Here is a 25,118-nt window from a genome sequence, read left to right as displayed (position 1 = left end):
CCAGATTTATGAGTTAATGTGTGGCCTATATTTGACCTTGCTGTCTTCAACAAGTCATACTTGGCAAGATCTGTCTAGCTAATGTTATGTTATGTTATGTTATGTTATGTTATGTTATGTTATATTATATTATATTATATTATATTAATCTTTGTTGTTTTTCCAGTATTAAGTGGGCCTGCGTTGTCATGTTATTTTTTTCTTTTTCTTCCATTAGCTGTTTTTTGTCTGTTGCTTTACCCACATTTGGGGTGGGGGGAAGAAGTTTAGATGGCTTTCACCCACTTGCTTCTGGACTTGGTATTTATGTTCTACATGGCCAAGGTTGCTGGGCCATTACCTTTGTCAGCTGTTACTGTGAATGAGCAGAATTGATGACGTTAACTTCTGAGTAGCTGATTTTTGTGAGAGTAAAAAACCTAAATGAGAAAATTCTTTTTCAGGTAGGATTATTGATTGTGCTTTTACTGTCACTTTCAACCCCAAATATGACACATTGTTAAAGGCTGTAAAAGATGCTACTAACACTGGAATAAAGGTATGTGACCTCAAAGTATTATCTAAGAAATTACCCTGATTCCTTCATGCTAAGAAAATGATTTAGGGGTAAAACCCTTGCATTGCACTCAGCTTTTTTTCTTTTCAAATTCAATCTGTGTTTGTATTTAGTGTGCTGGAATTGATGTTCGCCTCTGTGATGTTGGTGAGGCCATTCAAGAAGTTATGGAATCTTATGAGGTTGAAATTGATGGCAAAACATATCAAGGTATGTTCTTTTAAGAGGAACAGAAAATAACCTTTTATTGTGAAGGATTTTTAAATAGATGAAACTGTTATTTTGAAATACCAGAATATTTTGGATATTGCAAGATTCCCTACTGGGGGAAACTACCCTCCCTGCCAATTCCTAAATTGAGTGAGACTAAACTTCACTCTTGGTTCTTTTCTTCTGAGTTTCATGACATATGTAGTAAGGAGCAACACAGCTATTTAAAAAGAAGAAAAACTGGGTTGCTATCCTTTCTGTCAGGCTTGGGATTCAAGTGTTGTTGGGGAGTAAATCTCAAGATATATATAGTGTCTCCTGGTCGTCCGGGGTTCTTTAGAGTTAAAAAGAAGTTATGCCTCATTTACCTTTGGTGGTATTTCAAAGCAGGAAAAAGTAGACATTTTTCATGCCATAAAATTTCTGTGGTTGTCTCAAAAGTTAAAAATCCCTCCATTATGAGGGCATATTGAATTCTACCTTGAGTTCTATCTTTTTTCTTTGTCTTAATTTTTTTTATTTGGGTGCTTATACTGAAACAATCTTGGTGTCTGCTGTAAAAGTGAAATTTGGGAGATGCCATCTTTAAGTATATATATGTATTTTCTGGACATGGGGAAATTATCAAACTACATTTCCCGTGGTCCAACGGGTTTCCGGTTCCGGTTCTTTGGGCGTGGGGAGGCCTACGTCTCCCCGCAGAGAAGAGTTTATAATCTCCTGGGTTAGGGGGGAGTGGCGCTCTTGGCCAGCAGACTGAGGAGACAGGAGACAATAATGGCGAGGGCGGCGGTTTTGAATTCTTACAAGCGCGTGGTCTAATAACTTTATCAGCATGGCTTTAATTAAATTACTAAATTATATTATTATAGCAGCCTTTATTATTTTTCATATTTATACTGCATGTATGAATTTTTGTATTTTAATCACTGTTTGGAATACTATGATGTATAGTTATCGTTTCCATAATTGCAGAGGTTATGAATGTGGTGCCCCTGCCATCAGGAAAATCTGCAAAAACAATTTTTAGAGGGTTACCATATTGTAAACATTACCATATTGTAAAATTTAGGTTAAGTATAGATTTCTGTGTTTCTAAACTTATCTTTGTTGTCAGAGGTTTCTGTAAAACTCACATTTCTTATGCTGACCCGAGGTATATTGAAATTGCGATGGGGAAAGTTGAGATGTGCAAGGGATAACTGTATTTTGTGATAATGGGAAAATCTAGTCCTAAACATTTCTCCATGATAGAGGAGGTTCTCTTGAGGACAGATTGGTTCTACATCTGAAATGGGCATTGTAGTTGCACCTGATCTTGTTGTTGAGCATGATAACTTCTTTCTTTCTTTCTTTTTTTTTTTTTTTTAAACCCTTACCTTCCGTCTTGGAGCCAATACACAGTATTGACAAAGCAGAAGATTGGTAAGGGTAGGCAATGGGGGTCAAGTGACTTGCCCAGGGTCACACAGCTGGGAAGTGTCTGAGGCCAGATTTGAACCTAGGACCTCCCATCTCTGGGCCTGGATCTCAATTCCCTGAGCCACCCAGTTGCCCCCTGACATGATAACTTCTTGAATAAAACACCCTGTAAAAGTTCCATGTGTTGCCTCTCCCTCCGTGATTGATAATGAATGACTGATATTCTTTTTCTGTCTGTATTTTGATAGTGAAACCCATTCGAAATCTTAACGGGCATTCAATTGGGCCATATAGAATACATGCTGGGAAAACGGTGCCCATTGTCAAAGGAGGAGAAGCAACAAGAATGGAGGTGGGTAACAACACTCAGACTGGAGCTTCTGAGAAAAGGCTTAGATAAGGCACCTCAACTAGTCAGTGGCAGAGAGTGAGGCACAGGCCTCACATTGCTTTGCTGGCAGTCTGGCCAGATATGGAAAACTACTCATCTGTCTTTAACAAATTTTATTTTCAAATGAATATCTTCCTCTCCTCTTACCCCACTGAGAAAGCAAGAAGAAAAGACAATCCTCATTATAGCTTCCAAAGGTGTGTCTCAGTCAGTGTTGCCAAGTTTTCTTCTTAGAGCAGGGTAGCAGCTTCATCCTTCCTCGGCACGCAGCTCCCTTTACATCAGCTCGTACAATCAGCACTTGGGCTCTCTGAAACTGTCTTTGTCATTTCTTCACAGCACAGTGTGTGCATCCTATGCAAGAACCATCACTTGTTCAGCCCAACTGATGGGTACCCATTTGTAGTTTTTGCCACCACAAAAACTGCTGCAAATGTATACACATCCCTTTCCTCACCATAGATAGCCACCCAGGAGTGACATACTTTTTAAAATTTTTCTTTATTCCAGTAACAAATTTACACGAGTTTTCCAAGGTTACATGATTCTTATTGTCTCTCTCCCCTTTTCCCTCCCCCCCTCCTGGAGCTAACAAGCAATTCCACTGGGTTATACATGTCTTATTACTTAATGCCTATTTCCATATGATTCCTATCTGTAATAGAGTAAAATCTTTTAAAATCAAAACCTCAAATCATTTACAAATGTTTCACTTACTGTGTACAACATTCTCTTGATTCTGCTCATTTCACTACACATCAGTTCATGAAGGTCTTTCCAGTTATATATCTGAAATCAGCCTGTTCTTCATTCCTTATAGCACAATAGCACATCACCACCATATACCAGTTTGTTCAGCCATTCCCTGATCGAGGGATGCCCCCCTCCCCCCATTTTCCAGTTCCTTGCCACCACAAAAATGGCAGCTGTAAATATTTTTATACAAACAGATCCATTCCTTTTTTTTTTTTTTTTTAAATACTTTTTGGGATACAAACCCAGCAGTGGTATGGATGGGTCAAAGAGTAGGCAGTCTTTTGGTGTCCTTTGGGATCAATTCACAACTTCATCAGCCATGCATTAGTGTCCCAATTTTGCCACATCCCCTCCAGGAGCGATATTCTTAATTGCAAATTGCTTTCCAAAATGGCTGGCTAAACCAGTTCACACTGGTTAAACTAGTTTATTATATAAGTATGTAGTAATGTACCTGTACCCGTTTCCCCTCATTTACCTGCATTTCTTTTGTTTATCCCTCTAAGGAAGGAGAAGTATACGCCATAGAAACCTTTGGCAGTACAGGGAAAGGTGTGGTACATGACGATATGGAATGCTCACATTATATGAAAAATTTTGATGTTGGACATGTGCCAATAAGGTGAGGACTGTGGCCCACTTTCCTTCCCCTCAATGGTTTCACTCAGTTTAAATGTAGTAATGATGGTATAGTACATATACATATATTTTCATAGTCACTTTGTTTACCTAAAATAACATTCTGCCTCTGGGCATTGTACATTTTCTTCAGGAGTCATGCATATATGGAGCTCTGCCCAGAGAGCCATTTTAGACCAGTTTTTAAAGGCTAAATGGGAGACAAAGTTTTGGAATGTATTGTTTATCCATCAGTCCATTCAAGGAACAGAATTTCATGTGTTCAGCCAGCATGAAGATAACTCTTGTGTACAAGGAATAGCAGGCAGGGTGGTTGGGCCAGTATTGTTAATTGGACAGAAGTTAAGGACATGTCAGAGAGGCAAGAAGTGGGACCTGGTTGAGATAAATGTCAAACACCAGGTTTTAAAATTGATCCTAGAGGGTCATACTCAGCCGGGGGGAGGGAGGGAGGGAGACAGACAGACACAGACATGAAAATCAGTGTCACAGCTAAGGCAGAGGATGCGTTGGAGTGGAACTTGAGGCATGGAGACCATTAGAAGGTCTAGGAGACAAGAGGTGCTGCTAGAATGGGATTGTGGGGTGGGAATTAAGGCAAGTGTATGGAGGTTGTGAGTGCAGGCATAGGAAGAATGGGAAGTCTCTTTTATGGACAAAAACAAAGGCACCTGGTGGTTTGGGAATACTTGAGAGCTGATGAGCCAGAGGGAGTCTAGGAGAGGACAGGCTGCAGAGAATCTGAGGAGGACCAAGAAAAGGTTGTAGACGTTAATTTTGTGTACAGTTACATGGATCTCAGGACTGTTTTGACTTCACTTTGCATCCTTGGTTTGGGCTGGGCAGCAGATCAGGACAGTTTAGAAGTTGCAGATGCTCGTTCCAGACCTCTTTCTTCCTCAGCTGTCACATCATAAATTGGTTTGGATTTTTTTTTGCCTTTCAGACTTCCAAGAGCAAAACATTTGTTAAATGTCATCAACGAAAACTTTGGTACTCTGGCCTTCTGCCGCAGGTGGCTAGATCGCCTAGGAGAAAGCAAATACCTGATGGCTCTCAAGAATCTGTGTGACTTGGGCATTGTGGATCCCTACCCTCCCTTATGTGACATCAAAGGCTCCTACACAGCACAATTTGAGCACACCATCCTCTTACGCCCAACATGCAAAGAAGTTGTCAGCAGAGGAGATGACTATTAAACGTAACCCGAGGCCACTTCAGCCGCTTTGTATTCTGGGCTTTGTTGAGTGTGCAACATATTGTCTGTTTTTAACAGTGGACCTCTGTAATACTTTCCCATGTGTGAAAAGGAAGGAATTCAGTCAAAGGCAAGTCTTCTAATGTAACTAACTGAGGAAAAAGCTTTCAGGGCTTTAGAGAGATTTCACAAATGTTAAACTGTTGAATATTTTCTGTTCAGGAAAATGTGCTATGAAGCTCAATTTTTAGTTTGGAATGAGTTATACATTTTGTTTTGAACATTTATTCTAAAAGATGCTTTTCAGATATTTATATTACCATATTCCTTGAATGCTTTGAATGACCACCCAATTCTACTACACTTAAGCCTTCTGGTATATTGCCTTTTAAACTTCCTGGATTCCATTTTGTAAAAAATAAAGACAAATTTTCAGATCTAAGAGATACATTTCAATGTTTGTGGTCCTAATTCTGGGCAGGAGATGGCTGTATTTAATGTAGAGAACCCATGTCTTTTTATTATAAGCTGGAATGTAGTTCTAACCACTGAACCCTCCTGCTCATGCAGTGGATTGCACTACAGTCAGCAGTGCTCCTGTTTTTGTCTTCATGGATGCCCAACATTAGCAGACGCTGGTCTTCGAGAATTCTTCATTTTCTTCCTAGGACCCTGTTAGTCCTCATTTTCTTCAATCAATGGAAAAGATACATTAACTACTTTCAAGCATTCTGCCAACTTCTAATCTTGACTCGCTAAATGGAACCTTTTGCCTGATTGTATCCACACTGGAAAAAAAAATCTCTTCAGCTTTCCCAGCAGAAGACATAACCTGGAAAAGAAACCTTTGGAGGTTGAACAATCAAAGGAAAGCAGGGAAGTTTCTAGGCTGAATCCTGTTCTGGACAGAACAATTAAACTTGTAGTTATTAGGCTCTTTGGTAGAATGAGCCAACTTGATGGGGTTTAAGGTTAGTAGCGTCTCAAATCAAACCAACATCAGGGACTTATGGGGATGAGTTTGCAGCAAGTGTGCAAATCCCCCTCTCAAATTCAGTGTGAAGGGTCATATTTACTTGGGTTTGATCTGAGCCTGCTATGTTTTTAAAGAAAAATCCCAATTTTTTCTTACCTGTAAATACTCAGTTGGGACTGTCCCAAAACAACTTTAAAACTGTAATGAAATTTTTTGGCTTGATATTTTGTACCAAGGTAAAGCCTTAAAACAGCGGGTGTGCTTCCCGTATTGTTAACACAAATTCAAGATGTGATTGCCTGTGGGATATTCTTGTCTCCGTTTTCTGTTCTTGTTCACCATCACCATTTTGTTCACTCATAACAAGAAACCTATGACTTCCTCAGTGGCAGAGGTTTGGAGTCTCTAAAGCTTAAACCTGCAGCCTCTCAAGAGAATGGTGGCTCCCTCCTTTGGGCTGCTGCCACCTCAGGAGTGACCTTCCCCACTTGGCTCTGTGATGAATAGAGAAGCTAGTTCAGCCTGGTGGGGGGAGGGGGAGGGAGCTGACTGAGGACAACAAAAAGCATGCTCTGTAGTTGAAAATGTAACTTGCCACCACTCACAGGCACCTCCACAGCACAGCTGTAAAGTGTGCATGTGCTCAACTCTAGGATGCTGGAGCCTGATGTGATCCTAGTCATGCAGACTCCCTGGACCAATTATGTGCACAAGCTCCCCTCCGAGGTGACTGTGGGTAATGCAGCTTTGTTGTATGAATGGACTTTGGGGGCTGGGATCTCCTTCAAGTAGGGAGGCTGTGGATTTAAGAAATGTTGGAACTACCTACTACTATCCATGTATCTCTTGGAATCATTTTGTCATGTTAAAATAATGATGTACCTTATTGGATAACAAATGATTAGTTTGATGTTTAAACAATAGTGCCTTTAGTAAATTACTTTACAATCAAAAAATGTTGCTTTTTTGTTAGATCTATCTACAGAGTCAAAAGCCTGACTTATTTGCCCACTGTGACTGGTCCACTGGAAAGGCAGAAGCAATCCCTAAGGGGATGTAGCTTAGATTGGGGGGGGGGGGGGTTGGGGGGTGGAATTCCCTTAAAGAAACCTCCAGAAGAAGCACTTCTGGATATTCGCTTATGAAACCCTCAAGATCCATCACAAATAGTGTTGAGGTAGTAACTTAGGTGTCTTCCACACTGCCAGTGAGCAGCGGTGGGCGGGCTTGGGGCCAGATTGCTTTGCTGTGAAACACCTCCTGTGGTTTGCAAGGAAGGAAAGCCCTCCTAGGGACCAGGTGACATCTGGAAGAGTTTAATTACTCAGTACAAGCAGTGCTTTGCTCCTTTTATGTGAACGTACAATGTTTGGCACAATGACCTCCCCTTAGGAGTGACAAAAACACAACACTCAATATTGCCCACATGAAATTTTATTGAGGTATAATTATCTAACAGTTGAGGTAACAACTTGCATAGGTTTTTATGAAACACACAATTTCAAACCCTAGCATTTAGCTAATATTCAAGTTGTATTTTGGCACAAACCTTCTGTTTATTCAGTGGTAAATTCTCATTACACGGAGTTGGGTTAAGTATCACCACTGCCCCCGAATCTTTCTCCAAATTTGACTTTTTCTTTTTCAATGGTGTTTCTCCCCATTGGTGATTAATTTCTGAGAAATGTTGGAGGCATATTAACATCTTAACAGTGTAGTGGTAGTCTGGGGAGGTATTTTGTCTTCCTCCTGTGCTTAAGGCTAGCACTCCCCAAAAGAGAGCACAACTGTATATGTAAGGTTTAAAACGAGGCGAGGTCACATCTTACCCTTCCTTAAAGAGGCAGCAAAATAAGGACTTTTTTGGAAAGAAAACCATGGGGTGTGTGAATTTCAAGGCAGAAGGGAAGTTGGCCTGATGGGTCTATGACAAGTCTACCCTCTAAAAGAGAGACACAACAAACTTAGTAGTTTAGGCCCCTTAAAACACATTAACTTTTAAAAAGAGAAACCTAGTTTAAAAGATATGGAACTTGCACCAAATTAGGGCTTATGCTATCGGAGCAGCTTCATGGACAACCCCAGCTTGAGGTACTTGGGGCAAGGGAAGAAATAATCCACTCCCTAGACTTGAGGAAATGCATACATTTTGAATGGTTATTCTTCCTTCTGCCCATGCCCTATGCAACTTCCTTTTCAAAACGTTACCATTCTTATTCATCTGAACTAAAAAGATGCCTACCCTACAGAGCTTCCTTAGGAGGTCTAATTTTTTCCAAGTCAAGAAATGGAGAGGACCTTCAATGCCTGCAGTTGAAAGTATATGCTTTGTCTCAAGATCTCTGCACAGCGCTCACTAAATTCACATTTTCTGGCCGCAGGAAGTTTGTTGACAACAGATCATTTTGTACAAATAAGATACTAAGACCTACCCCCCCCCTCACTGCTGCCATACTTGTCTATTCTTCCCTGAACCCACAAGACTAGCTTATTTCAATATACAAAGTTTTATAAGCTGCCTTTTTTTTTTGGGGGGGGGGGGAGTGATATGCCCAGTAAAGAACAGTTTTGCTTTGCTCTATATTTCAAAATAAAACAGAACATTCCAGTAGAGCCGGATCTATCTGAAGTAGGCCCTGCAGTCACTTAACCAAAAAGGAGCTATTCTTAAAACAAGTTGTAAGAAAAGCCCTGTGGAGGGGGTGGGTGGGGAAGCCAACCACTAATCTGTGAGGAGCGGTTTAATTTTCCAAGTGACTAAGGCCAAGAACAGCCTGCTTCTGTAACTCCCAGAGTCTCCTATATGGCAGTGCTAGATAAGTTTTGCAGAATGAAAACAAATATTTTGTTATTATATACCTGGCCAAAAAGAAACCCTTTTCTGGTGAAATGGTCTAAAAGAATGAGCCCTGTAGGAATAGCCTTTAAGAAGGCATGCAACAACAAATGTACATAAAATGGTGTAACCAGAATTTTAGTGACAGTCTCATAAAAATCCATGATTTAAAAAGAAACAAAAACCACAAGATCAAGATAAAAAAGAACAAACACCAGTCTGAGGTAAACATTAAAAATTTTAAATGACTCTTCTCTTTAAAAAACCAAACAAAACAGCTGTATAAGAAAACTCCAGGTACTTTAAAAAAGGTTTAAAAGTTACCTACTGTCAATATACAAGTGTTAATTTATACCAACTTTGTTTCTGTAAAAAGAATGCTTTGCTTAGCTAGATACAAAATATATAAACATAGTGTACACTGATTCACAAGAGAAAGTACAAAACAAACCCCCTACCTCAGCCCGGTTCAAAGCATAGCGCCCCAAGCCAAACAGCGAGTCCCTGTCTTTGGATCAGCTCCTTCTTGCACTCAGAAGAGGGCTGGCTTCTTCCCTGGCTGGCTGTGGGCTAGGAGGCAGTAATTCAGGAGCTGAGAGTCTAGAATGTCCATCCTCCTGAGGAACTCGTTGGGTATAAAACAAGATGTAAGCCTGGGCCTTACACACTTCTTCCAGAGTGCACATGTTGAGCTTGGAGTCATTGCAATGGACCCAGAACCCTAAAAAGTTAAGTACATAATTAAAATTAAGCTGGAGGTTGGGGAGCCAAAAATAGTAACTACTTATTAGAAATTATCTTTTTTTTTTTAACGGATTTTTTTCAGCAGGACTAAACACATTTTAATAAAGTTGCTTAAATTGTATGTATTTTTAGTTTTAAAAAAGTTTGCAGCATAGGTAATGAAACTTGATTAGATGGGATTATAGGAGCAGTTGGGTGGCTCAGTGGATAGAAAGCCAGACTTGGAGATGGGAGATCCTAGGTTCAAATCTGGCCTTATGATTCCTAGCTGCATGACTGTGGGCGAGTTATTGACCCCAATTGCCTAATCTTTTCTGTTCTTTGACCTTGAAATGGATAATTAGTATTGATTCAAAGACAAAAAAGTCTGAGGTTTTTTAAAAGTGATTTCATTTCACTACTTCATTACACAAGATTCTAATCCTCTAATCAAAGCCCATTTGCTATTGATTTAACAGTTTACCAAGAGCTCGGAGCCACTTTAGGAAAGATCTTTTACCCCACACCTTCCTCCCTTCCCGCAATGCCACCTGCTTTTTGGCAGCAACAACGGAATGGGCAAGTTTTAACTTCAAAAAAGAAAAGGTTTGGGAATTAACTTGGCTAACCAGACAAGTTTCAAAGGAACTGTGTCAATGCAACTACTTACAACCCTCCTCTGCTTCATTTAAGTAAGGGATGATTCAACCAATACCTAAATCCACTTGCTCCTTTAGCTTTAGAAATTTGTTGCTCCCATTTCTGGCTTTTAAGTCTCCAGGCTGTTCTTTTCATCTATTTTTGCAATCTTGGAGAAATCTAAAGCAATAATAATCTGTAAGGATGACTAAACTGCCCTTATTTAAAAGGAAAACTGTCTTCATCTGTAAAATAAAGGGGTTATTCCGATTATAAGTTCTGATGCTCTGTTTTACCTGCCAAAGCTAACAACACGAAGATGTACGGCTTCTCGTGGGAAGTAAGAAAAGGCATATTTAGCTTATATGAAGCTGACTTTTAAACCTGTTCACTCATCTACTCTCCAAACAAAGCTCTCCTATGAAATCCACACCTCCTTCGGAATTGTAGCAGTAGGCGGTGTAGTGTCCCGAGCCAAAACCTTTCCCGTGATGCATGACGACAGCAGACAAATCATAGATGAAGCAGTCTGGTCTGAGGGACTTTAAAGACTCTCTGTAGCAGTAGGGCTCCATGTTCAGAATTTCATCAAAACCAACATGTACTCCTATTTTCTCTCTGTGATTACGCCCTGACCACCTGGAAAAAAATATTAGAAAGGAGTCATAAACTTCTTGTCGGTCATATGTAGAATGTGACACCCACAGATGGCATCATTTCATCAGCATCCTACAACTAGTAAAAGACACTATGGTATTAAGCAAACGCAATTCATTTCCTAGGGCCAATCTGATCTGGGAAGGCTGGGCCACACAACAGTCATCTGAAGTCATGACTAGTGAGACTTGAGCTCACTGATGTGATGGCAAAGCTGTCCTCACTCCACAACTTCTCTTATGCTGCATACACTGATTTTTTTTTCACGTAAACACTTTCTGTAAACCATGCAAAATCAAAACTGTCCTTTCTGCTCTCTTCCATAACTAATTTGGTTACAAATTCTCCCTTTAAACAGAGAATCTGCAAGGCCGGTTGGTTATCTAATATAGGAAGCTGTCATGAATCCGGAAGACCAAAAGCCTTCCTCAATAAATTAGTGGTCAAAGGACAGCACAAATTTCAAAAGGAACTGCATGCCATCAAACTATCATATAAAAATGACTCCAAATTGCTACTAATAAGATGCAAATTAAAGACAATTGAGATTTTCACCTACTACTCTGCCAATCAACAGATGATAAAAGGCAAAAAAATTGGAGGGTGGGGGCTGAGATTTGTGCCCATTTAATGCACTGCTGGTCCTAGAAAACAATTATGCAAAAATAAATGACTATTCATCCCCTTTGATTCACTAATCCACCCCCAAAGAGACCAAAAACACCAGGAACAAAGGATTAATATGTACCAAAAATGGTCATACTAATCTTCTGTGGTAGTTAACAATTGGAAAAAATGAGTGGATCAGCAAACAAACTGGTATGTAAGTGTACCTAAGAGTATTATTGTTCCTAAAGAAACGGGGAGCAGAAAGGAACTGAGAAACATTAGAATGACCTGATGTAGACAGAAGATCCAAGAGAAGAGATACTAAATCTGTGGCTTAAGAAGCACATGCCAGCAAGGCAGATGAACCTGGCCAGATTAAAGATGATGAGCAATAATGGTGTCGGTGGAAAACCAAAATGCTTCCTTCCCCTGCAGAGAAAGGGGTTGCAGTATGGAAAGTTGTAAATTCCATCAGAAGTGGTCTCGGGTTGGTTGGTTTTACTTATTAACTAGGGAGAAGACTTGGAAATATCAATGGTTTTTTTTAAGGCATCTATAAATTATTTTTTTAAAGAAAAGCCAGACAAGATAACAGGCAAGCATTCCTCTGACCACAAAGAGGCAGCAAAGCCAAAGAATCGATCTCCTCCTTAAATCTGGGTAGGGACGGAAGAACCTGACTGATCCCACAGTGGTGGACTTATATGCTGAAGCTCAGTTTGGATTTGAGGCCTTCTGGCTTCAGTTTGGGCACTATCAAAACTGGCCTAGTGTCTGTGGTCACCTACCCTTTAACCGTGCCGTGCCGCCAAGTTGGAGAGGGTCCTGGAACAGATGCTCATATAGCTTCACTTGAAGGAAATAGGAAGGACATGGGTTCAGAGCTGCCTAGTAGAGAATCTGTTCTTCCCCAAAGTATCTGATTCTATCTATGGAATGGCAAGATCCCATGATCCTTCTAGGCAACTGAATTTGGACCATTTTAGGAGGCCACCTACAGACTGAAAACTTGAGGAGGAATTCTGGTTCTGCCACTTGATTCTTATGACCTTTGATGGTCAGTTTGTCTCTGCTCCTTAGTTTCTTCCTCTGTAAATTGAGTTAGTTAAACTAGGTTACTTCGAAGGTCCCTCAGAGCTCTAAACCTATGATTTCCTTCCATTTTAACTGGTTAAGAATTCAGGAAGAATACTTCCATTTAAAAGATAAAGAAATTATATCAGTACACCGATAACCCTCCTATCTAAAGGAATATCACAAAATGAGCCTCTAAATTAGCCTCACTCTGCTGTGACCTGTTTCAGCATGGGAATGGTATTTCAAGAGGAAGGATTCTGTCTTGGAAAAGAACCATCAGAGTGTAGGGGAAGATGAGATCTGGGGGATCAGGTGACTTCAAAGTTTCTCTTAGGATCCTGAGAATTCCTGAAGGTATTTGGCTGCTTAGAGTAAGGGAACCCAGTAGTGATTTACTCTAGAAGTAGGTCACAGAGTAGGAGCAGGGGATCCTTTCCCTCAAGACCACAGGGTGATACTTATTTTTCCATTCAAGAAGCTCAGCTACCTAATGGACAGGCTCAGTTCTTCAAAAGAGATTAAAGTCAGGAGGACAATGACAATTTCTCAGTGTGAGTCACTAACTCTCTTCCATAAATGATGGGCAAAGCTAACTGTACCTGTGCCAATGATATCATTTGACTGTTCACTTTGAGTTACGTGAGTTGGGAAACTGAGGAGAGGATTCAAGTGTAAGAGGGGAAGGAAAAGGAACAAGTACTTATGCACTTATGTTCCTAACATCCTCTGATCCTCTAAACAACCCCAGAAGGTAGGTTTTATGACTATCTTCACTTTATAATTTCCTCAACTTGCCTGGAGCACCTAGTGACCCTTGACTAGCCCTTCCTAACTCAAGGCCCATCACTCTGCACACAAGCACTTATACACTAGCTGGAAATGCTACAGGCACAAATGAAACAATGAGAATAAGACAGTATGGAATGATTGTGGAGCATAATCAAGAAGAGGGAGAGAAATCAATGTAGGCTGCAGTCGACAGAGAAGGCCACACTCATGAGGAAGGTTAATGCTTGAGTTTTCTGACCTGAAAGGTGGGCATTTGGATAAGTGGGGAGGAGGAGGTCAGGATAGCAAAAGAAAAGGCTTACAACACAGAGTGAGAATGTCAGGTAGAGATGAGGAGACACAGAAACTTGATCTGACCAAGGTGGGAGAAATACACTGGGGCTGGATTATAAGCAAATGTGAAAAACGTTTTTTGGGGAAAAAAGCACTAATGTTAAATTGAGGAGCTAGAAAGAAATAAGCCACACTAGGTTTGAGCATGGAAATCTATAGATGATTGGGGTCAAAAACAAATTTCCCAAGGGTAAAGACAACTGATGAGTATAGGCTAAGCACAATAAATGTATTGGGAAAAATTATGTTTTAAAGTATATTTTACTTTTTAAGAAAAGTCAACCCACAAACAAAAATTGGCAAAAAAGGCACTACCTTTGTTGTGGAGATTTTTCTTAAACAAAAGCAGCATTAATGCAAGATCCATGCCATTTGCCTAATAAACCATGAAGGCTCTACAACTTTTTTTTTTAAAACCCTTACCTGTGTATTGGTTCTAAGGCAGAAGAACAGTAAGGGCTAGGCAATGGGGGTTAAGTGACTTGCCCAGGGTCACACATCTGGGAAGTATCTGAGGCCAGATTTGAACCTAGGACCTCCTATCTCTGGGCCCAGCACTCAATCCACTGAGCCACCCACCTGCCCCCTCCTACAGCTTTTCTAAGAAGAATTCAGTGAAAACTATCATTAAATGGACTAATTCTAAGAGACAAGGCTGATGACATTCAAGAAGTTAAAAATCAAAACTGTGCAGAGTTGATAAAGAGCTATCTCCGATACAAACCTGAATCGTTTAAGGTGTAGTCTCAGAACCTGAGGCAGCCGACACACCATAAGCTGTTTCTGGGCCTCTGTGAGTATAACTGGTTTTGAAGAAAATTTTCTGCGCTTTGCTTTAATGAAAAAAGTATAACGAAACCCAATTTCAATTTCAGACTAAGGTGAAGAAAAACTAATTTAAGAAAATTAATAGTTAAAAATCTCACAAAACCTGTTAATTTGGGAACTAGACTGAAATTTTAATTTTTACAGTTTATAAAAAAAGGGTGTTCTGAGCAAGTGAATGGTGCAAAGAGACTGTAGAGGAGGAGGAGGAAGAAGAGGGCAGCACTTGCCCAACCTGAAAGAAACCAATTTTAATGAGCTCTCCTCCAAACTGAGAACAATATGCTTCTCTAGCCTTACCAATTTAAAGTCATTCTATACATTCGAGACATTAGTAGGGCCTTGTAACATATTCTTCATGAAATAAAACTGTTCCTTCTATAATTTTGATTTTTTACTACTGGGCAGAGGTCTTTTGCCCCTCATAGGAGAACTATCAGTTTGGAGTCTCTCTTAGCACCATCACCCCCTCTAGTAACAGGTTCAAATCTACTTGAGAGGAGAAAAAAAATCACCACCAAACACAAATTTGCCATAAGCTTGTGATTTCTTAACATCTTTCCTTTTTAGTTATTCACTGGATCATACGAGATTAAAAATCTGAGTTGTTTAAAAAGTGAGACAGAAAAACCAAATAATTATTACAAGGAATGCCAAAAAATTTAGCATTCTGGTAGATAAGAGTGGACATGGTGTCTCCAATTCAGAAAGATTTTTCTAATTACTTGGCTTGGTGGTTAAGCACCTGCCCCACTTCAAGCCTAAATCCTTAGAATCATCTTTGCAAGACAGAAATGAAACATTATTTTCAATGGAGAAACAGTACCAACCCAACGCCTATTACCATGTAAATGAGTCGATTTTGTCAAAGACAACCAACCATGTAAATTTGCTCTCTCAACAATTGCACTGTTGGTGGATGGAGAATACTACTTGTTCCTTAGCAGAAATTTTTGGTCTTATGCTTATTCAGACCCACCTAGCAGCAATTAATAATCTACCTCTGTGGCAGTGCGTGGGTGCGCGCGCGTGCACACACACACACACACACACGCACGCACATGCCCCGCACACACACGCACCTTGACTACCATCACTGTCTTTGTAACAACCCACCACTCTCCATGTCCCCAGCTCAAGCCTTTTGCTTTCATGTTACTGATCTAAAATAAGGGAGACTGGTACACCCGGGTGACATGAAGGACATGCATGGTCAAAGGGAGCAGTCGGGGCATCATGTGGCATTGGGATCACACTGAGCCCCCATTGCTCATACCATTGACTTGTAGATTACATGGGATTAACTTAATCCAGAAGACCATATTCCCTCAATAAAGACAATCCTCAGAGTAATTGGTGAGACTTTCCCCTTCTCCTTTGTGTTTCTTTGCAAGACTGAAGCCCCTTCATGGCACAAAACACATCTTAAATTACATACTGTCTTTACTCACTGTTACACTGGTCACACACATAAATTTTTCCTTCTAAAGCTTCGGTTTCTGTGAACTTGGCCAACATTTCTGTAACCAAGCAGGGATACTGGGCAGCCATTTCTTTTCCATTACAGTGGTATCTTTCTGGAAATTCCAGTGACAGGTCCCAGAAAGGTTCGATCGTATTTGATTTGTTATCACATGCAAGGCATGTAACCTGTAAACACAAATACTAAGTTAATTTCTTCTAGTATTCTCTCTCCTGTTAGTAAAGGCAGCATCTCCATGAAAAGAAATAGCCATCTGGGGGATGTTCATAATGGGATCTATAAAAAAGATACTGGACAAATTTAATGGAGAAAAAAAAAATTCTTAATGCTTTCCTTTCCTTTAAAACACCTTCCCAAGCCCAAGAGAACTGTGATCGTACAAGATAAAAAGAGACCATTTTTATTACCAAGAAGTAAAAAGCTTTTGTAAGAGAAAAATAAATGCCAATAAAATAAGAGAAATTTCTTTGTGTAGGGAAAACATTTGCATCAAATTTCAAGAGATTCTGACATAAAGGAAATCCCAATACCCTACTTGCCACTTCTACTTGTGCATCTCATTTCTTTCTGGCCTCTTTCTCTAGTCACACAATGCCACTATCACTGCCACTCTAGTTCTGGGGCTCCTCGACTCTTGCCTTACTAAATATGGCCTCCCAGCCAAGTCTCTCCCACACCTAGAGCTGACTGGGTTAGGTTAGTCTCTCCTCAAACTCCTGGTCCTTCCCCACCTGTCCCTAACTGTCCATCATACAGCAACACAGTCAAGCTGGCCTTCCTTTCCGTTTTTCATGCAGGATTCTTCATCTCCTGTTCATGTTCCTTTGAAATGGCCAAAATTCACTCTGTTTCTCATCTCCTCAGAGTTTCTTTCGGATTCCTTCATCTACCCAGTTCCTACTCATGCTCTCAACCCCCTGACTCCCTTGAGTACATCTAGTTTGTTTGTATTCTTTCTATAATATTCTGCACAGATTTACTCATGTGAGATGGAGCTGAGACATTCCTTCAACATGGATTTGTTCTTTTTGGTGTCTGGCACATATTAGGTACTTAATAAATGCTTGCTGATAGACTGTACAGCCAATAGACACGTGGTCCAAAGACAGGAAAAGCTTTCAAGAGAAGTACAAATGATCAACTTCCACATAAAAACAGGCTCTAAATCACTAAGAAGTACAAGTGAAAATAATCTATCACTTACTTCAAATCCTACAAACTGGCAAAGAGCACAGAAAAATGGAAACTACTCTGATTTGAAGAGCTGCAAGCAACAGGTACACTATTGGTAGAATTGTGACTGGGCCCCTATGTCCTGGTTAACAACGAGTAATTCTACAAGAACCCCATACTTAGCACTACCTACACTAAAAAATTCAGAGCAACCCTTACTGTGGTAGTCAATAACTGGAAACAAAGTAGGTGTTCAGATATTGGGGAGAAATTGAGTAACTGATAAATGGATGCAACAAAATATTACTGTGCAGTAAGAAATGATGAAAAATTCAGAGGACTGTGGTAGATCTGGATGTGTTGAGGCAGAGTGAAATAAGCAAAATGGAATATAAACAAATGACAACAATAAAAAGATGGCTAAAAAAAAGCCCAGACTTTAAAAAACTGAAAAACCAAGAACTATCTAGGAGAAACAATACTAATCAATCTCTCTCCCCTCAGGAGAGAGAGGAAGGTTACAGAGACATCAATACAATTTAAGAGTCATAAAAAAGAGCTTCTCTAACCCTTATCAGGCACCTACAACTATGGATGGAGACAAAACTTCAAAAAGGATAATAATAAAACTAGAATAAATATAAAGTATCAAACTGCATTTTAATACACTGGTAATTCATGAACTGTTTACTAAGTCCTTACTATACAGCATTACAGGATCTGAAAGAAGAAGCCAAGAGTTAATCTGATCATATGGCACAGAGAGTGACCACATACTTTCACAGGAAGGAATGTCAGGGAAGCTTTTCTCTAGCCAATATGGATCTCGAATCCATGGAGAAGGAGGGTGAAAGAAAACCATTTGGAAAGGGCTGAAGCCAAGTGCTTAAAGTCCAAAGGCGAAGGAAATGAATAATGCTCATCTATACGAGATAATTTCACTGTCCTCAGCCCTGCTCAGACCACAAATATTGAGTTCCTGTCCTGTTCTTAGAATCCCATTTTAGGGAAAACATCGGCCTGAAACATATTCAGAAAAATGATGTCTATGAGGACCAGAAATCATTCCATTCAGACACTGGCTGAAGGACCAGTTTAACCAGAAGAATGTTTTCATATGAAAGACTGATTAGCTGTTCAGGCTAGGAAGAGGTTACAGAGAATACGGGTAGTTGAGCCCATGAAAAGGAAAGCCTTCCTTCAACAAAATGCACACAATGGGGAGTTTGGGGAATGCTATATACTATGCTATTAGATGTTATCTTTATCATTATCATTAGAATGTTATCCTATTGGATAGGTGAGTTTTAGAAGCACTAAGCAGGCTAAGGAATTTTATTTGGAAAGCAATAGAACCTCTGAAGGATTTGGAACAGAAGAGTGACATAAGGACCATGCCTAGCAGCAGGGTGTAGTATGGACAGGTAGTATGGGAGCCTTGCGGGAGGGGTAAGACAAGCTGTTACAGTCTGGAAGCTACAGCAATGCTTGGATTTTGACCATAGCAGTAGGACTCTAAAAAAGGGGAGAGGAGATAATATTAGGAGTAAAAGCTGAAAAATTAGGCAATTAATTCAGTCTGACAGGTAAAGAAAAGCGAAGAGTCAGTACCAAAATCTCTTTCACAAGACTAACTAGACGAAGAATGATGGAAATATGAAATCAAAAGGAAGATAAAACTGCAAATAGACTAATATAAATGATAGTCTGCTTTGATCCACGTCCATCAGACTCCCAACAGTTCTCTCCCTGGATGTAGAGAGCATTCTTTGTCATAAGTCCTTCAGAACTGTCCCAGATCATTGCACTGCTGAGAGAAGCCAAGTTTTCATGGCTGATCATCATACAATATTACTGTTACTATGTTCAGTGTTCTCCCAGTTCTTATTTCACTCTGCATCAGATCTTGCAGATCTTTCCAGATTTCTGAAATAATTCTGCTTTTTGTTTCTTAAAGCACAATTGTATTCCATCATCCACATAATACCACAATTTGTTCAGCCATTCCCTCAATTTCCAATTCTTTGCCACTACAAAAAGAACTATTATTTTTGGTATGCAGACCCAGTAGTGGTAATACAGGATTCAAAGGGTATATCATCTATAATTGAACAAGAAGATAAGCAACTCACAGGATCACAGATTTGGTGCTTGGAAGGGTCCTTAGGAATCAGCCAAGTCATCACACCCTCACATTGTAGATGAGGAAACCAAGGACCATAGAAAATTCCCCTCATACAAGTACAAAGTGACAGAGCCAAGAATTTGAACCTCATAAATCTATCCCAAATATCTCCCTTCCAAGTCACCTGGATTAAAGTGGGTTTTAGTCTCTATATAAAGTCTATTAGACTTTTTATACCACATTTCAGATTGGGGTATATTTTCTTATCCTTAAAGTAGTGTTTAATATCACTAAGCATTATTTATAGAGACCAATCTTAAAAAGCAGAGGAAACCTTCATCCAAGATAAAATTCCATTCCAAATACACAAGACCAGCAAGAATTTTCCATAGGGCCCATGCGAGTTAATTCTACAGTAAGATGCTAAATAGTATTTGAAATATTTAAAACAATTCAACTTTGTACCTCAGTCTAAAATGGAATATTGAGGGGCATTATCCAAAAAAATGTCTTTTAATGCTCTTTGGAGATACCCATTTCTGAAGTCTTCACACTCATTCTACTTCCCCAAACAGTTGGGTATAAACTAACTAGCTATTTTAAACTATGTAATTCTGAAGCAAGAAGTAGTTTAAAAAAAACCAACCATAGTTAGACCCTAAATCCATTAGTAATACAGTGGTTCAAGCAGAAAGGGGTAAACACGCTGTCCAAAGTAGAGTGGAAAGTTCTGTGTCCAGGAGGCAGAACAGCAAAGTCAGAGAAATGATCTACATTTTACCTTTTTAATGCAAATAAATATGGTGGATGCTAGGAAACAATAATTTTAGTATGTAGATTACAGTCTATCTAGGTTTTTAGCAAAGTCCAAGGAGACAAACAAAAAAGAACATTTGACCTCTAACAGTTTGGGTTTGGGTTTCAAATCAGACCAAAAAAAAAACAACAACAAAAAACTCCTGCCTTCCATTGCCTGTTTACACAGCAGCAAAGCTAGGATTTTTGCTCTACTCACAGTCATCATATTCACCTATTCCACCCCATGCCTCCCTCTATGAAGTACTTGATAATATCCCCATTTCAATGAAAAAAATTCATTCTACAGAAATGTCCAAGCCCTGGATACTTTTTATTTTCAGCTTAAGTGAAGAATATCTATAACACTGGCATATGCAAATGATTCCAATATACATGTTGTAAATGTTTTATTATTAATATTATTTTGTAGTACTATATACCTGAATAAAACAAAATAATTTCTATTTCTTCCTTGAATATGTTACAACAGATCCAATCTATAACACCATAACAAAGCAGTGTCCAAATGTAGACATTCTACATTACAAAAGTACTAAAAGAAAACAGAGGTGTCTATGGGACCTGATTGGCTCCAGCTCCCCCTACACAGCTTCCTGGTCATCCAATGGCATATAAAGTCCCAGACATGTCTGGGCCTTAGTCCCTCTACCCTGGGATTTCCAAATCAAAGAGTTATCATATCCTAGTCTAATGGCCCGATGCATTACCATTTGGAAGGAAGAAGGTATGCAATGAAGCTACTTGCCATTGTATCCTTCCTGTACATCTTTGTGGTATTAAGGCAAAATAAACCTCTTTTTGTTACTGATTCAACTACTTTGAAGTGTCTCCTTTCAGATCCCAATATCAAACCTGAACCCAGCATCCACTTCAAAGCCACCTCAGACATTTGGTGTAGGTACACTAAGTGGGGACAAGATGAGATAGCCACATGGCTCATGGGCAAACTGGATGGGCAAAACATACAAATATAGCAAGTGGGTTGACTGGATGGTGAATGACTGCATGGCACCCAATGGTGAGAAACCTCCTGATCCTGTATGGGGAAGTTTTCTCTATGGGAAAGAGAACACACTCCTAACCCAGACAGAAGGGCTTAGTGGGTGCTGGAAAAGGTTGTCTAGGAGGTTAAAATGAAGCATCTGATTCAGGAATTTTCTGGTTGTTGATTATTCTGTGTTAGTTGGTCTGAAGACATAAGACTCAAACTAGACCCTACTATCAGCAGCTAGAGAAAAGAGCTCCTGATTTTCAAGGAACCTGCAATGAAAAAATGAGAATTGGTGGCCTCAAAAGGGAATCCATATTTCCTTGGAAGGTTGGTGGGGTTGGTGCAAAGTCTAATGGTCCTCAGGCAACAACCCACCAATAACTCAGTCAAGAGAAAAGAAGAAAACATGGCATAGAGATTTGGCCACTCCCACCTGGTTAAGGAAGCTCCAGGGTCATCCTAACACTGTACCTGGGAAAATGTTACTCTATGCCCTTAGGAAACAAAGCTTTTCCACCAAGGAGCAGAGGTGCTAGTAAGAGAGTAAAAAAAACAAACAAAAAAAAACCCTAATGAATTATTGTAACAATGACTGTGAAGGGCCTAGTCTAATGGAGTCAAGGTGAAGCTGATTCTGGAGCTGACTTACATGGGGCTTAGGAGAGATCTCAGAAGACATCATTTGCTGCAGCCTCCAGATGAAGAATACTCCTTGTCACTTTGTGAAAGGCAAGGCTGAGCAGTAGACAGAGCTCTGGGTCTAGACAGGAAGATCAGAGTTCAAATCTACCCTCAGATGCTTTTTAGTTGTGTGGCCCTGGGCAAATCATCTAATCTGTAACTGTCTTAGGTTCCTCTCTTTAAGATGGGATTAATAATAGTATCTACCTCCCAGGATTGTGAGAGTATGCCTTGCAAATTCTAAAGTGCTATATAAAATTACATCTACCAGTTGAAAGGGAGGTTTAGCTGTGGCTCCTGAAACATGGGGTTGATAAGAAAGCAACTGCTGACCAGTTCTTAGAATGCTATTTAAAATATAGAGAGAAATGCAGTATAATCCACTCAAAGGGGAGTGCTTATATAAGGAAGAGAATGGAGAACAAAAACAAAACTAAAGTCTTAATGGGGGCTAAATGAAGTAGTGGAAAAACAAGCCTATTCCAAGAAAATAGGGATCCTTCCTTATTTCTCCAGTAAATGCAAACGATAAGAGTTCTGTTGTTCTGATCAAGGCCTGAGTCTCTAAAACACACACACACAAAAATAAAATGGAGTAATACTCTTGAGGACTTAACAAAAGAAAACAGGTATGAGAAATACATTTTCAAGTCTACAGACCAAGAGCTTTCTATGTTTCCAAAGCATTACAGGATAGAAGATAAAAAGGAACTTTTAGGACTATTCAATCAGCCCTAACACTGGACATTTTAACTGATAAAGAGAACTGAGGCAGTGGCCAAGATCACTGAAAAGACCTCAGTTTGATGGAGCTCAATAAAAAAAAGTTTAATATGCATCTATTAAGTGCTCACTATGAGCCAAGCACTGCCTTCAGTGCTAGGAATACAAAGTCCCCAAATCAACCTGAGGAGCTGTCTTAAGGAGCAGCTCGCCTTTCAACAGACTTCATTCTGGAGCCTCTTATCATTTTGACTGAGTTCTCCTTCCCCTCTCACCACTGAAATTCCATCTCATCATCTCCTTTATAATGACACCAGGTTCCACAGATTTTGCATAATTCTTTTTAAAACTGTTAATATTCTGCTACTTTTCCATCATTCTCTTCTCTGATCCCAATTTTTGGTCCAGTCTGCATTCTTGTTTTGTTTTTTAAAGCAACAGCTTAAATACTATACCAGTCACTTTTTATCCTCGTTTATGGCAAAACTGGCTAAAAACCCCCACCAAAACCAAAGTGTCATGAATGTTGAAGTGAACACTTCCAATGACATGGTAGGAAATATTTCATATTACTTTTAACTGATTCCTCTGAACATGTTTTTCAAAGCAATCTTTTTTACCTAAAATCTTCTTTGCTTAATAATTCTGTGCATGAAGATTTAGAGTCCTCTGTTTAGGATGGCATATTTACTTGTTTCCTAAAACATTTCCCAAATGACAACACAACAAACACAACAGCTCCTACCTGACTAAGAAGTTGTCCATGAAAGATGGTATTCACCACATTCAGAACCTGTTTGATAAGTTTCTTTTGAGAACTGGGGATGAGAGCTGGATACCTGGTACCAGTGGTCTCTAGTTCATGCTGTACTTTATCCAAAAGTTCACAGAGGAATTCCTGAGCATCTTGTTGGGCATAACCACGGAATGCTGGTATTAGCCTCCACACTGAGTGTAACATGGCAAATGGGGACACCAATGCCCATTTTCCAGACCACATCACTTGGAAAAGAGTATGCAATTCATGACAAAGAGAAATGTATTTAGAACTTGGCTCCCTGGGCTGAATAAGCTCCATGCTCCTGCTTTTAGATGCCCCACCACTTAATCCTGAAGAAAGACTTTGGCGTCTTGACCCAGGAGAGCCTTTATATTTTTCTTGACTTTCTTTTATGTGAAACACAGAGTCTATAACTGGTGGATGTTTACAAGAAGATCTAGTCTTTCCACTAGCAGCTGTAGCCAGCAATTCTTGTGTTTGGTTCAGGTCCAATTTTAAGAAACATTGCCGAAAAATAAGTAAATGACTCAATACCTGCAAAATAGAATTCATATAGCAGGTATTACCCAAATTCCTCAATCCTGTTACCCCAGGAGTCACTGTTGGTCTTCTTTTGACAGGGGAGTCACTCAGTTTTCTTAACCTTATTTCATGTGAGGTAGACGATTTTTTGCCAGTCACTGGTAATGACGGTCTCCGAGTGAATTTCTTTAATGGGAGCATTTCCACAATGCCAGACCGAGCAAGGCCTTGCAAACGTGAACTTTTCCTTGGAGGCATCCTCTCCATTTCAGCCTTAAACTGTCGTTTCAGTTCTTGTCGTCTTCTCCTTGCTTCTTCTCTCTTTGCTTCTGCTTCTTCTTGAAGTCTTTCTTCTTCTAATCTCTTTTTCCCAATGGGAGTCTGTTCAAACCAAGATCTAAATACTTTGCCCATTAGCATCCGCCTCCTATGCCAAAGAGCAGTGAACATTTGATCTTCATTTCGAAGGAGAGCTTGGGCGCCATCATGTGAAGGGTAAGAGTCATCACTAGTACCCATGGAGCGTAAAATCCTTCCACTCCGGGTAGTGCAGTCATAATTCTGACTTTTGATTGCACTCAGTGTACTCCGCAATAATTTCAAGTCACCGGTTGCATTATCATTAAGAACATAGTCATCACAAAGATAACAGAAAACATACAACTCATTCACCTCCAACGCTACTGGGTGGTTACTATCCTGAAAGTGCTTGAGTGCGTGTTCTTCAATGTATCTTCCACATGCCACATGAGAACAGCTGAGGCAAGCCCACACCGAATCTGTAGTATTACAATCCACACAGTGCCATTTTTGGGGATTGAGGATGGAATGATCTTGAGCAAGCCGAAGCCGCCCAACATGCTTGCATTTATCCATTGTTAAAATTTATGTAGTCTAGCTGAGAAATACATAATCCGAATGAGTTTTTGTCCGTAACTTGGATCTGAAAACTAAACACAAAAGAATATCAGTATCTAATACAATCAAAACAAAAATTTTTTTGGTGCAATGGGAATTTTTCCACTTTGAAGTGATACTAAACAATACTTTTCTTTCCCATTTCTGATCTGCTTGTCAAAATAACAGGGTCCCCTTGCTTTCTGTGGCCTCTTATCTCACTGATCTCTCCTTATGTAATCTTCCTGACTGCTGCCTTCAAACAGGAAAAAAACCACCAACCAGTC

The 25,118-nt window shown here is 39.8% G+C and overlaps 2 protein-coding genes across 2 annotated transcripts in view; one reads left to right on the top strand and one right to left on the bottom strand.

Moving 5' to 3' along the window:
• METAP2 (methionyl aminopeptidase 2) overlaps positions 1 to 5,614 on the top strand; it is a 41,404-nt gene extending 35,790 nt beyond the window's left edge. The window contains 7 exon segments of the mRNA XM_044679163.1: positions 218 to 300; positions 444 to 538; positions 670 to 766; positions 2,437 to 2,540; positions 3,842 to 3,957; positions 4,921 to 5,128; positions 5,130 to 5,614. Of these exon segments, the coding sequence (XP_044535098.1) occupies positions 218 to 300; positions 444 to 538; positions 670 to 766; positions 2,437 to 2,540; positions 3,842 to 3,957; positions 4,921 to 5,128; positions 5,130 to 5,315 (889 nt within the window). The 3' untranslated portion in view covers positions 5,316 to 5,614.
• A 3,588-nt stretch (positions 5,615 to 9,202) lies between these two features.
• USP44 (ubiquitin specific peptidase 44) lies at positions 9,203 to 24,813 on the bottom strand. Its single transcript, XM_044677515.1, has 5 exons — positions 23,377 to 24,813; positions 16,088 to 16,286; positions 14,536 to 14,644; positions 10,780 to 10,985; positions 9,203 to 9,705 (listed from the first exon to the last, which is right to left on the bottom strand). Exons 1-5 carry the CDS (start codon positions 24,808 to 24,810, stop codon positions 9,500 to 9,502), a joined length of 2,154 nt encoding a protein of 717 aa, XP_044533450.1. The 5' UTR covers positions 24,811 to 24,813; the 3' UTR covers positions 9,203 to 9,499.
• Positions 24,814 to 25,118: the final 305 nt, after the last annotated feature.

Source organism: Gracilinanus agilis, chromosome 5 (genome assembly GCF_016433145.1).
Source record: "Gracilinanus agilis isolate LMUSP501 chromosome 5, AgileGrace, whole genome shotgun sequence".
NCBI lineage: Eukaryota > Metazoa > Chordata > Mammalia > Didelphimorphia > Didelphidae > Gracilinanus > Gracilinanus agilis.
The sequence above is the reverse complement of the archived record's forward strand: the minus strand, read 5'-3'. Positions and strand labels throughout refer to the sequence as shown.